General features: G+C 49.8%; 1 protein-coding gene across 1 annotated transcript; it reads left to right on the plus strand.

The window, feature by feature from the left end:
• The first annotated feature begins 13,004 nt into the window (after window positions 1-13,004).
• Window positions 13,005-14,148, plus strand: LOC126581724 (uncharacterized). The gene is made up of 4 exons (XM_050245578.1): window positions 13,005-13,334; window positions 13,420-13,722; window positions 13,791-13,901; window positions 13,968-14,148. Exons 1-4 carry the CDS (start codon window positions 13,236-13,238, stop codon window positions 14,007-14,009), a joined length of 555 nt encoding a protein of 184 aa, XP_050101535.1. The 5' UTR covers window positions 13,005-13,235; the 3' UTR covers window positions 14,010-14,148.
• The last annotated feature ends 71 nt before the right edge of the window (window positions 14,149-14,219 follow it).

Below are 14,219 nucleotides of genomic sequence, written 5' to 3' on the forward strand. Positions count from 1 at the left end.
GCTGACGAGGGACGAGGGTTGGCGGATGAGGAAAAGCCATTTAACTCACTGACGAGTAACTCACTGACGATGTGGTAGTCGTTGCACTGACAAAGATGAAGCTTCTGGTAATACGTCTTGTGTGCTAATTGTTAACGTGAGTGCAGTTGAGATAAGGGGGATGGTCAAGTCGATTTTGTTCGCAGAAAAGGAGATGTAGTAGTTAAACTCGCAGCAACCAAGGAAGCAAACATTAGAGATTCATCGTTAACACTTGTATTCTATCGTTAAATTCATGTTAACAAGACATAGTGTAAAGTTATACATGCAGGGTTCTAGGTTTGTAATTGGATACTGGATCTATTGATTACATCTTAAGCATGAATCAATAAAAGAGGAATTGTAACGGATGTAGCCTACAATGTTTGAGAAAATAAATAAATTCTTGAGGGTACACGCAAAACAAGCAAAATCAACCTACCGATAGTCGAACGATAGATATAATCAGAAAAGGAAGAAACAAACATGCTATGTTAGTTCATCGAAGAAAAGAAATCTTTCGAAATTCTGCTGGTTCTGTTGTCAAACAATCAGATTATCAGAATAGAGTAAAATGTGTTTAAGGTTCTGCTTCAAGTTATTCATTTTACTTCAGGGAATAAACCCCTGGAATCAACGCACTTAGTAATCTTAGTAAACTATTTTTGTAACATACTGTTATCAACTCCAATAAATAGCTTCTTCCCTTCTCTTAATTTCGTCAACTGTCTTACTTGATTTCATTTTATGGGACTGTTTGCATCAAAATGGATCCACTTGTAAGCAGTTATTAGCAATAATGGCATTTTACAAAGAAAGAAAATAAATTACAGATACTACACCTTCTAGCGGTTGCACCAAAATCCCCGTAAGACACCCTCTCGCTCTCCTTCCCCTCTCCACCCCCCACCCCCCGGGCTAGGTGTTAAAACCAAATGGAAACAAATCACGACCACGGTACATTTCCCGATCCGTGCACCGATTGCGTGCGTGCCACCTCGAAATCGGCTTTAAAGGCTCCCAGAAAAGGCAATTCGCGCACCAGGATCAGCGAAGCCATCGGAAAGGCGCCATCTAAATGGCCAATTGCCGCCCCAAAACGGGAGATGTGTGCCGGTGTGTGAGTTTGCGCCCTTTCTTGGCACTCCTTGGCGGTTCCAGTCGCCGGAATCCAGAGGCGCCCCTCTGTGTGATCACTTGGCCTGAATCCACACGCAAAAGATACCGAATTTGGAGCCGCCATACCGAGAACCCGGTGGACCACCAGTTGGTTGGTGTTTTCGGAGCGAGCGAATGTGTTTGGGGCCAGTAAGATTATCTACAATCGCCACCCCCGGGGCGGGGGGCCACTTGGCTGTGTTTTGCATGTTGCGCACCATATTTGGCCCTTTTCCACACCTTGCAACCGTAGTGTTTCGGTTGTTCCAGACCACCGACAGATAATTAGTGTTCTCGGGACATGCGAGCGCAACCACCCGTGGCTCTCCATTCGTCGTCAGCTAATGTGGCCTCTGTTGCTCTTCGCGTTCCAGAACGTTTCAATTGCCGTGTCAGATCTTTCGTGATCAACACCATTCATTACGGTTCCGTCTTGGCCTGTGTGTGCTCCCTATAATTATTTTCAAATCTTGCTACCGAAATCACTCTCACAACATTGTCCAAACTCACATTCATTCTGCTCTCCTCTCCTGGCGCGCGATGGGCTAGAGGTTTATTGTTTTTAAGTTGCTATAGCAACAAACATCATCCATCCATCTTCACTTACGCGGCGCGGCGTTCGGATCATCGGGCCCGCCATAGAAGGTTGGCAGGAAGTTTGCCTTCTTCGCAACATGCACGATGCACTTCGCTGTCCGGTCATGTTTATCGCAGCAAGCTTTGCTCCAGTCTGCTCGAGTCTATAAAGAGCCGCCACAGCGCAGCATCCCACCGGCTGCTCGTTGATTTGTTTATGTTTTTTTCCTCCTGGTTCCTCCCTGGTTGAACCATTTCTAGATCGCACGATCGCCTAGATATCAATCCAACCCCCCCGCCCCCAAGGCAGTGGCAGTTGATATGGAGAGTGCACACATCAGGGCATCGATCGGACGGGAGACTCCGTTATGCTGCCATGCTGCGACACTGTTGTGGTCGACCGACCTAGCGATTCCGCTCCGCTAAAGTGTTAGTTGCGGTGCACCGACCACGATGACGACGATGAACCAGAACCAGTTCCCGCTCGATCGGGCCTTTGGATGCCAACAATCCTGTGCTTGTGGTGTGGCGCACTCCTGTCGTCTTTCGTGACGTGATCTACCGGTAATTGCATACCGCGTTGTGCACCGTCGTCGTGCTGGCAGGCTGGCATGCTGATTTGCGAGATTGTGCGCAGCGGCACGAACCACGAGTTTGCGTTGATCAGAAATTTGTGTCAGTTCATCGGTGAAACATCATCATTTATCTTGCGCACATCGCAGAATGCCGGTCGCGCCGGTTTATGATAATCGTGCGCTTCTATGCTGCTGCCGCTGCTGCTTTCATCGATGGCAACAGTGCAACGGTGGAGCAAGAAAGTTCTTTCAGCTTGACCTCAGGTGCAGGAGCATGAACGAACGCCCCTCTGGGTTCCTCTATTTTCTAACCAAACAACAACAACAGCCGGCTGGTTCCGACCGTTCGTTCGTTCCTCAGCGGTACAAAGTGGTTAGTGGCAGCTCGCTGGAAACTGCATAATCAGCCCGGCCAGAACCATCGATGGCGACGTTGGCGATCGGTTAAAGAGGCGCATCAAATCGGTGGTGGCCGTGGCTAGTACGTTAGCGTAGTTCTCGGAAGGTTGCCTGTGCCAAGATGTTCTCCGGACGAGGGGAATGCAACGCCGCGAAGCGAATTCTTCACGCCTCTTGTACATGCCGACTCGTGCCGTAATACCGGGGAGGAAAGGAAAAAGTAAGAGAAGCAACGTGAAGACAAGAGGATGCTCATCATTTGGATGAGCCACCGAAGATCCGAGGAGCGCCCCTGAAGAGGAAGAGAAAAGTCCATGAATTATGCATCTCAACCCCACGGTGGACACAAGTGGGCGCCCGCAATAGAGGATGCTGCAACAGGCGGCTGGCCAGTACTCACTTAAAATGGCATTAACCAAGTGGCGCCACCGTCGATGGCTCGATGCATCATCATCAGCAGCAGCAGCAGCAGCAGCAGTGCCACCACACTCGGTCATTCCGAGATCCACTGAGCGATCCGCTGAAAGGTATGATTACCTCGTACCGTCGTCTACGAGCTCCACACAGCAGCAGCAGCATCATGATTTGCACCTTATGCAAAGGTGTACTACCAGCAGCTCGATACCTAGCCGCTCGATCGATCGATCGATTGATGGCGATTGCGCGATAGCCGTGGTGGTTGGTGAGTGAGCTCAACATAAAAAAATTATGCTCACCGGTCTACGGGCGTACAAATTGCACCAACTACCTCGCAATTGACTACCGCGAATGGACAGCAAGCGTTGGTAGCGAAGTAGGATGCGCACATTACGACAATATTGGCAGAAAAGTGAAGTAACATCACTGATTAGATACAGCGATGCGATCGCCTGGATTGAAAGGATCGTCTTCTGATGCGTACAAGTCTTGCGCCCAAAACAAACGATCTGCCAGCGATCTCTCCAAACAATCTGAATCCCAAAAAATGGAGGGGTGGCCCGTAAACATCGCGGAACGGATCGTTACTGTCTCGATCGAGAATTTATGGACCACAAAGCGGAAGGTTCTCCAAAACAATAACGCTCCACCTCTAGAGCCGACTGCCAGCATCCTTACATTGAGTGCTTTCGATTGAAAACCCAAAAACCACAACGGAATTGAAACCACAGGCTGGTGCACAGAACCACACTGACTGACCACAGAAAGCACAGCCACGGACTGGTGCAGCACCGCATACATTCATCTCGATCTCCAGAAACGCATTGTTAACGGACGAACTTGCCGCAAAAGGCGAAATCGAAGGCAATTAGAGTGTGCGTCGTGCAAATGCAGAGCCGCTACACGTCGATCAACCATTTTTTGGCTTCGGAGCACGATTGGAGAGAAATTCGATTTCCCAGACTTCCTTTTGCCACGCGGGCCACCCGCTTGAAGGCACACCGGCCCATAAACCGCTCCATTCTCCGCTCCATTACGCCTCTAATCGGACGCTAAACACGTCGGAAGAATCGGAACCCGGAGCGGTTGGTGCGTCAAAGCCGCCGATCAAACGACAACGATGATGATGATGATGATGATCGAGGGATGAAGTGTCGAACGATCGGCTCTACAACGGTATCGACGAAATGCAACGCCATGTCCGTTCCTCTGCCGTTTCCCGCGCGATAAACGATGCTCGATCCGGTGTCGGTGTGCTTTATCCGCCGCTCACTACCAAGGAACCGTCCCTTGTACCGTCGTGATGTCTTTGAAATGTGAAAATAATGACGATTTTATTGTAATCCTGTGGGCCCTTTCCCATTAGTTATCTTAATCGGATTCATCGCTTCCACTGGCGGCAAGGGCACCGCATCGAGGTGCCCTTTCGAGAGCATCGACGACGAGCACCGCTCCGAGCATTCAGTTTGCTGTCCGGGAGAGCCAACGCCAGAAGTGATTGCTCGTCGATTTCGGTAATGTGAAGTGCCACGAAATGGGATTAGACACCGAGACTTTGAGAAGCAACATAAGTGGGGCAACTGGTTGTTCCACTTCTCAGGCCATCGAGTACCGTGTTTTTTGGGCCCGCAAGCATTATGCAAATATGTGTGCTGGTAATGAATTCATGAAGCCACCACCATCCTTTCCCTGTGCCAGTTGCCAGTGATGCCGAAATTTCAGCGACTGGGTGGTCCAGTCCGAAAACGTGGTGATTGAATTTTAACCAAATTCTCTCCATCAACGCTGCTGCGTGATTCTGACGTCCTGAATGCACCTGCACTTCCGTGTCCTGGAACGCCCTCTGCAACTGCAGTCCCCTGGCCGGAGGATGGGACAAAATTAATTAAACCAACATCAACCTGTGGCTGGCAGAAGGATGCACCACACAGGACGACATGAACTGTCACGCCCATTCAACGTCACGCGGATTTTGAAGTGCGTGGAGCATAATTTGAGCTGTGCAGCCACGACCGGGTAATAAGTTGCGAAGGAAATTTACACAGCAACTTAGCGCGGAGTCACGCGCAGCAGGGCAGCTAATAATCAATTAGCCCACTGGCGTAGTGCTGAGCGATCGCCAGAATGGTGGCCATAACTCATTCATTGTTGATCTTTAATTATAGAGAACGGAACGCAGGATTTGGTGGCATGAGTTATTGCGAATAAAGGCGAGCGATTGGTGAGTACGCCAGCCACGCATCCATCTTGCCGAGTGCGTGGAAAGTGCGTGGAAAAGTATTGCTTTCTGTAGGGGGAAAGGACTACAAGAACAAGAATTGATGGCATTCTAATGTGAAAATTTATTGTGAAAAGAGGAAAAAACAATCAATTACTCTGAAATCAATTACCCTGTAATATCTGCACAAAATTGCATAAAATAGGAGCTAAAGCACAGATTCTGTAGTGGTTGTTAGGTGCCTTAAGGGCCACCAAACCGTTCATCAGTCGCACATAAAACATGACAGGCAACGTGGTGTAAACGATGCGATCCTCACCCCGGGCTGACACGGAACCAAGCATAACCCATAACCAGAAGTGGTTCGCGATCAAATATCAATTAGCGATCAATTTTTCATTAAAAATAACACATCATCTCCTGTAAAAAAGGGAAGGTATTCGGAATCCTGGACCCTGGCTTGTAATTATTGGATATTTGTTACCGAACGGTGCACACATTAGCAGCAGCAGCAGCAGCAGGAGCAGCAGCGACGGCAGCAGGTCGCGGCAGCAGGAAAAGGGCTTCACGAGTCGCAGAAAGGGAACGCAATCGAGGGATCCTATTATATCAAACCCCATCAGCCTGGCTGACTCAAACTTTACGCAACACAGAAGGTGGTCGAAGGCGAAGATTCTTGACCGCCAGCGGACGAGAACCCACTATTTGTGACTCGGGGAAAAGGTTCTTTCACGAGCCACTCTCGAACGAACAGTCAGCGAGCAGCACGAGCTCACCGCGTGGCGGATAAAGCCCAAAAAGGGCCTCTGTGCGTTGGGCCTTTAATTTCTTGTGTTTGGGAAGCGCCTGGCCTATCAAAACAGGCTGCTCACGAATGAAGTAGCCGCCATTGCATCCTCGTCGTCGCCTCCAGGGATCAGTTCCACCGAGCTTACCCTGGCGCAACATGCATCATCGCTTCCAAGGTCTAAAGGCTAACCATCAGCTATCATCATGATGATCATCATCGTCATCGGGTGTGTAATCTGTGCTTGGTTAGGTTGATCCGCCCGGGCGGTCAGAAAAAGGTTTGGCCTTCGGCTCAGGTCAAAGCCAAGGTGTGTTCGGGCTAATAGACAAAAAGGGACACTCTCTTACCTGATACACACGGGATGCTGGCTACTTAGCGGCAGCAGCAGCAGAGAAAGAGTCATGCAAGCGGTCCCTTTTTGTTGCAGGATCTTTCAAAGCCTGATAAGCATTTTCAAACGAAAGAGAAAAGGCTGATTGGCGGGATGCAATAGAAAGTTTGTTTTGCAAAAATCCGTTTGCCACTCAAAACGAGTATAAAGCTGTCCGGACGCATCCAACCAAACCCAACAAAAGCATCCTTCCGCCGCGACCAACACCACCAGCTGCACAAAGCACACAGAAGCGAAGAGCTCGAAATCAACTTCATCCTCCGACGCCAGCATCCTTACAGATGCGGGTGGTATAGGCTCGCAGATTTATGAGCCTGCTCCTTATCACACCTCCTCTGGTCCTCGAAGCTATACCTACTATAGGCTACCAGAAACGAGACGAGTGCCGCCGTCCAGGTGAGAACGTTTGTCCGGATGAGAAAACCCCGAAAAGGAATAGCCCAGAAGTGCGGCAACACGGCCCAAGGCGGACAACAATGCGTTGCCGTTGGAATGTAAGCAATTAAACGCGCGCGCTGGATGCCTGGATTGTTTTGAGGATTCGGTTTCCTCAAGAGGCCCCCTGGAGGATCGGCTCTTCCTGAGAATTCCAGGAGGCCACTCGGGAGGAGAGGAAATGTGAAGAGCTAGCGTGAGGTGCGAGTGGTTGCGATGAGTGCATCTGTTGAGTGCAGGGTCGTGCCTCGATGCCGATAAGCATTTTATGCTGCTCGAACGAGTCTTTTGATCCATTTAATCATCGAAGCAGCAATTGGTCCTCGATCTCCGATTGGCGCAACTGAAAGCACAGAATTGTCCCATGAGATCCCATGATCAGTTCCCACACCAAAAAAAGGGTTTTCCTATGAAGAATATTAAGAAAAGAGATGCAATAGAACGATCTTCTCGAAGGTACGATCTAGCGATCCGGTGAGGATTCTGAAAACCCCAAAATTGTTTATCATTCATAACTCTCCCCCAACAGCGCCTCGATCAACTTCATTAACACATCGCGCGTCCTATAATTAGCGGCCACAAATTAAAGCATCACGATCGCACCGTGGATCGTTCCGTCGATCGATTAGCATAGGTCGCCAGTCCCAGTGCCGGTCCTTACCTTGCTTGCCGGAGTGTCGCTGACGATGTGGTCCTCGGCGAACCAGCTGAGCCGGTCGTATCCTTCCATTTCGGATCCGTACCGGAAGCACGTACGTTTCATCCGCAGCTTCACCCCCGGTGCGACCTGGATCCACGGGATTCCACTCACTCATCAGCTGTTGATCGGAGTCGCTGGTACTACTACTACCTTCGGATCGCTCCCAGCTCGATTCTCCGCTACTAGCAGCACCGCCACGACCATCCACAATCACGAGCACACAGCAGCTGATCAACAGCATCACCAGCAGCATGGTGGCACTGGACCACCACCCCCACCTGGTCACTGGCGGTCGATGCCTTCTTCGGTACGGCATTTTCGCACTCGCACACGCTATCACTTGGTTTCGCACTTCCGCTGCACTGACTTGGCCACGCGGCTGATGGCTCATACTCAGCTCACTTCGCACCACCAATCACTAACCACACCAGCCGTTGCACTGTGCCTTTGCACAGGCACTCACTTCAGCACCACCAGATGCTTTTTATTCACTTGCCTGCTCTAGCCTCTTATCAGCAGCAGCAGCAGCAGCAGCAGCAGTAGCAGTAGACGCAACTAACATTCTAACTATCAGGCAGCGGCCGCTCTACAATTCCCGTCTGCGTCTACGTTCCGAGAGCTGATTGTGGCCGTTCGTTGACAAATGTCTGCAATGATAGGACCACACAGACCCAGAAAGAGAGAGAAAGAGAGGAAGAGAGTTGCATTAATGAGCTGTTTTCCTGAAAGGCACAAGTCCCCAGAAGCCACCACCATGGCCTAATAAGTGAAAATTACAACTTTATCGCCTACAAATTGTTTATTCAAGCACGGCCGTGGGCTACCGATCAGTGTGCGACCAGTTTACGACCGAACGGGACCGGAGTCCTCATCGTCACGCTACCGATGGCTTGAATCCATCAACACCTCTTTTTGGACACGCGGAACCGTGGATTGGCCGTTTTTATTTTTTGGCAAACCCAGCCCCTTTACCCCCGGACAACAATCAGCTGCCAACCATCATCATCAGCAGCGATGGCAGTCGTGCGAAGGGAAAACACAAACAGCCCGGGAAGAATTCCTAAACCGGTTCTCTCCACTCGATTGGACGGCTCCTTATCGCTATCGCGTGAGCCACATGCGGGATTCCAACTCCGCGTGGTGTCCGCTCCACTCCTAGAGCTCCAATTTATGCTAAACATTCCGATCGAATAGGCGGAATGATTATTTCATCACCACGGCCCTCACCCAGGCCTAGACCAAATGGCTACGATTTGGGATTCCTGCCGGGAATCAGAATGGCAACGATCTCGGCTGACTCGACTAATCTGCCCAGCCACGCGGAATCACGAGGCAAAGTGGCCTGTGGAATATGGAATATTTGCTTTCAGAGACACCGGGGCAGCCTGCTAATGGATTGCTTCTGCTGGTGGTGGCAGGGAACTGGTTCAGAGATGATTCGGATTTGGATCCCCAAAAAGAACCGGCCTTTCGGCTGTGACCATGCGAGCTAGCTTTTATGCTTTAATATGCTACAAAACATGCATATTTATGCTCAATCAAAAGAGCAAAGGCAACGGCAACGGTATCTACGGTACTCGCTACCATGTGACCTCCAACACCCAACATCTGGCCGGTTTTTATGGTCCTTGTCGTAAAGCTAAGGTCACCGACAGACAGACGCACCCATGAAGGGAAGTTGCCGTGATGAGATGCACGCACGGAGGTGACCGAACCGCTCAGAGTTCCCAGCTGACGCACCGGGTAAGCAGCAGAATTGGCAAGCAAGCATCCTCTTCCTCTTCATGGCTTCATGTATTCTCCCAAAAACAACTAATGCCGGAATGTCGGCAGCACAGGGCATAAGAACGCACAACGCGCTAGGGAATGTTGTTGAAACAACGAACCGAGAAGCAAAGGATACAAAACACGAAAATGGAGAAGGAATGTGTGAAAGCATAATGGCATGCCGATTATGAGCGACCAGCAGAGCGCTCCACCACCACCAACCACCAAACACTTACCATCTTCAACTACTGCACGATCGTCGACGAACGAAGCAGCAACACCAGGCAACACAGCAGCAATCCTTCCACCGGTCACATCATCGGGCCCAAAAAGGAGCATAAAACTGCACAAGAGCACCTATCCAGCATCAGCAACACACGCCGACGATGCGAGCAGCAATGAAAAATGGCATCACCGAGGGCACACTGATAAGGGGTGCGTCTATAATTACTTCCTTCGCCGCATTCGCCGACACTTTTTGCACTTTGATCGGTACCAGCCAGCCGGTTGCAAGCTCCACTCTTCCTTTTGTGCTCTCTGGCTCCCCAGTGCTCCTTACCGCTGTTAGCATATCCTAATTTTACAACCACGATCACCGATCACCGATCAGGAACACATTTTAAAATTACACTCAAACCGCGCGCACCCGCACGCTCTTCATTGATCTCACGCTGCGCGTTCTCGCTCACGATCGACGGAAAGCGCGGGCCAAAAACAAACGGAAACACCAAGTACACGCGGCGCGTGCACAACAATTACCACCACCGATTGTGTGCACGCTGCATCCACTTTCTTTCTTCTAGAGCCCGCGATCTGACAACGCTCCGATACTTTCCCAAACGATCGTTCTACGGAGGATGGCGCTTGGCCACCTCACAGGTGACTGGCAATAGGTCAAAGTACGCGTAAACCACGGCGGCGTACGCACGGGACGATTTCCTGCGCCTGCAGTTACCTTCAACCGTCGCGATCACGATCAGCAACGCCGAATCAGCATCAGCGTCGTGCACCGTGCTCCATCGGATTGGGGGTCCCCGGTGCGAATATTCGCGTGTGCAACGTGTGCAGCGGACGCAGATTTGCTATTTTAAGCTCCAGTCGCAGACACCGCGTACACCGCTTCGTATCACGTGCCCGCTACCCGGTGGAGTGGACACTTCCTTCCTATTCTGATGACGCGATCGTGAGGTCCACACGCCTTCGGTACGAGAATCACGAACCACAGCCAAAGAGCGAACACGCCGGAGCGACAAACCGACCGACACACCACGAGGGCGGGAATTCAAAAACTACCACGCGATCGCGCGGCGAAAGATCTTCTGCCGCCAAGGAGCGCCAAGAAAGGTGTCCAAGCTAAGAGTTAGCATGGACACATTGTCGCTGAAGATCGGGCATAAAACTGATACACTGCGCGAAATAAAAATAGCACCAGCCAGTTCTTGTCTTATAAAAAGACGAATAATTGAGTTTCAACTGTATTCTTTCAGCTACATGTGCTAAAAACAGTTAACATAAAACGGACAGCAATTCGATTGTGTAAACATGCTGAAATGTCGAGTTCTGGAAAACTGAAAAAAACTGGGCGGTGCTGTAACTGGCTGATGCTATTTTAATTTCGCTGGGTGTATTTTCCCGTGTACACACTACACATAATCTTGAGATAATGTATGGTAGCCCCAGAAAATTTCTGGGCAGCAAGATCGGCCGGTTCTGTCAATCTGGTCTGTAATGTATGCGATTTGACGCTAGACACAGAAAAAAACGGCAGATTCTGCGCCCAGATTCTGTGCAGTGTGTACACAGCGTTATTAGGTTTTTGCATTTAAATCGACGGTTTCCCAAAGGTCCAAAACCTTCGGGTCCTGAAATAGGTTTCTGTAGGTCATGTACCTACCGGAAGATCCTGCCACCATGCACCCTAAGATACCGCGGTCTTTGTGTAGTTTTGATGCATCTGAGCTGTCCGAGATGCTGTAGCTCGTCGTAATATTCACCCTCAATTAAATTGTTAGAACGCACAAAGAAGAAAAGACCTTTTCTTTTTTTTGGAATTTTTTATACCTCTTCACCCCAATATTTTGAGTAAACCAAGTTGTTTGGCCAACGTATAGTTCCGTCCAGCGCATTTATTTCGGACCATTATTCTCTTCTGACCCTGTGCCCCGATGTGTTTAAGTTTTGTGCCCCATGTGCTTTATTTAAATCTCTCAAAACCATTTCAATTAGGGCTTACCACAAGCGTTCTTCTCTCTGTTACAATTGAAATTCCACCGACAGTTTTTTTTATGACGAATCTAGCCGTAACTATCGCGTCATCTGGGGAAAATCATTTCCCAACGTTTTCACCAATAATAAGTTTATGAACGCACATTTCGGACTTACCTACAGGAATCATAGTTCATGCCTTTGCTATACGCAACTCTCCCGGATCGGGGAAGTACCGATTTTCCGATTCATTGTGACCAACAGTTATCGATGCGTTTTGCACTACAGCATCCAGCACATGCTCTCCATCCGACTAATCCGGTATGACCAGTTCCAGTGATCTAGTGATGCTCATCACGATGAATCATCAAGCAGTGCAAGTGGAGGCGCTTCTGCCATGACCTTTCCCTCTTCCACACGGTAGTTACTCTTATCTACTAGCAACACCACACTCACAACAATTGCACGTGTTACAGCCGCTCCGTCTCCCTCTCTGTAGTGCCAGCAGCGAAAGCGCAGAGCGGAAACGTCCGATAGATCGATCCGAACCGGTGCCATTAGTAGTAACGTCCGCACGGAGAACGCGATAGGCAGCGGGAGAGAATTATTAAAATGAGTGGAATGTTTACACTTTAAACACTCGCTTCCAGCAGGTGGTCACTTTACACTTCCCGATTCGCGCCGGCAGGATGATGGAATCGATTATAGACGACCACCGTCTCCCCCGAGAGTATGAAATCCAGATAAATTGCAAATAGCACCTCTATCGCAGCTTCCAAGAATAGCAAAGTCACCGATCGGGATAGGGACTTGGAATATTCGCAGAATAAAAAAACCGTTTCTTGTCGTTACCTCAGGTTAAAGGATAGTTGGGATCAATCTGTGAACATGGGGACCCCCGTCCGATATGACGGCAGCCTTGGCTCAAGGTGAGCCTCCTGATAGAAGCCCCCTGATCCCCCTGATAGAAGGGGGATTAGACACCAACCGCGCGTCAACCGGGATGGTGAATAATTCAATTTTAATTGATCATTCGGTATCATTTTGATGCCCCGGCTGAGCGACTGCGATGTGGCGTTCACGATAGCACCTTAGCCAATTGCTCGGTCTTCCCCATGTTCCCACAGCCTTTCCTGCTGGAAAACGGTGGCAGACGATGGCCCGGTATCGGGTCGTGGCTCGAACCGTAGACAATCGTCAGGAACACATACAGGCGCCCCCGGGCGCGGTGTATTAGTAGATCCAGCGTGATCGAACTCCAATCGTACTGCTCCCGCAGTTAGTGCTAGTGGTGTGCACGATCCTCTGGATGTGACGTCCGAAGCAGAACTGCAAATCGACGGGCTAGTACTGTCCGAGGTTTGCACATAAATAAGCGAAACCGGCCCGATGGAGTGCGAGATTCTGTTCACTACTCGCGCACGCTACTGATCAAAACCCCTCCACAACAGTCATCGGTTCTCGTATTGTACTCGAGGTGTCACGCACGGCTAGGTTCCAAATTTTGCGTGTCGATCGTGATAATAAGTTGCTAGTGGTCGCTGTCATTAGAAGCTCTTTTTGTTGGCATCGCTAGTGTGTACAACATGGCCGCTTATAGTGCAAGCACTTCCGCAATCTGTACTGGCTTACGGATCCCCGTGTTACTGATTGTTGTTGGCTTCCTCGGAATGTCGTTCGCTTGTGTAGGTATTTGGAATGTAAATGGAGAGTTCCTGCAATCACATACATGCCCTTTTTTCCTCCTTCGTCCATACTCCGGCCCCGCAGAATGGTGGGTACAAGTTGAAGGTGAAGCAGATTGAAAACTGTGCCGGTCCGGATGCGGTTATTACGGCGGATAACAACTTCACCGTCGTCCTCACGAAGGACTGTGACGTCAAGGCACGTGGTTGTGTGCGGTTCAAGGACTTCAAAACGGCCAACGCCAAGTATACCATCAGCAAGGATGGCGTACAGGTAATGCAAGGCTCGATGGATCTCTGCAATCAAGCGTCACGGCCACGGCGCACGGAGAACATTGCGGCACTGCTTCGCACCCTCGGTGTACCGGAAAAGTGTCCCGTTGAAGCGGTAAGCTTCGTGATGCATTCCCAACGAAGCCGTGGAGTACATTATTTTGCTCTTTTCATTCGGCACAGGGACAAATTTGTATCGAGCCGACCCAGGCGGTGAACATTCAGCGATTCCAGCAATACCTTTCGCTTGCCCGTGGATCCATTAGTGTTGATATTGCGGTGCAGCATGATTCGGTAGGGCTTTTCGCTCGATTGCCAAGCCGGTTTTGGGACGAAACTAATCCCCCTTTGCTTTTCCAGGGTAAAAGTTGTTTTAAAATTCGTTTTGACATCACAAAGTAATGGAGATCCTGTGACGTACTATGTCGGTCGACGGTTGAACCTCTACTGAAGAGAACAAGGAATGGATAAGGATTTGTACTTTCTTGTAACAGGATGCGCCAAAGTATATTACGCAAATAAAACCATCACTCCAATGCAATCTAAGTGTATATACAAAGTAGCATGTTTAAATACAAACTAGCACATTGTTCTAAGCTGCAAGAACATCCG

The sequence above is a fragment of the Anopheles aquasalis genome, chromosome 2 (genome assembly GCF_943734665.1).
Source record: "Anopheles aquasalis chromosome 2, idAnoAquaMG_Q_19, whole genome shotgun sequence".
In the NCBI taxonomy this organism is placed as follows: Eukaryota; Metazoa; Arthropoda; class Insecta; order Diptera; family Culicidae; genus Anopheles; species Anopheles aquasalis.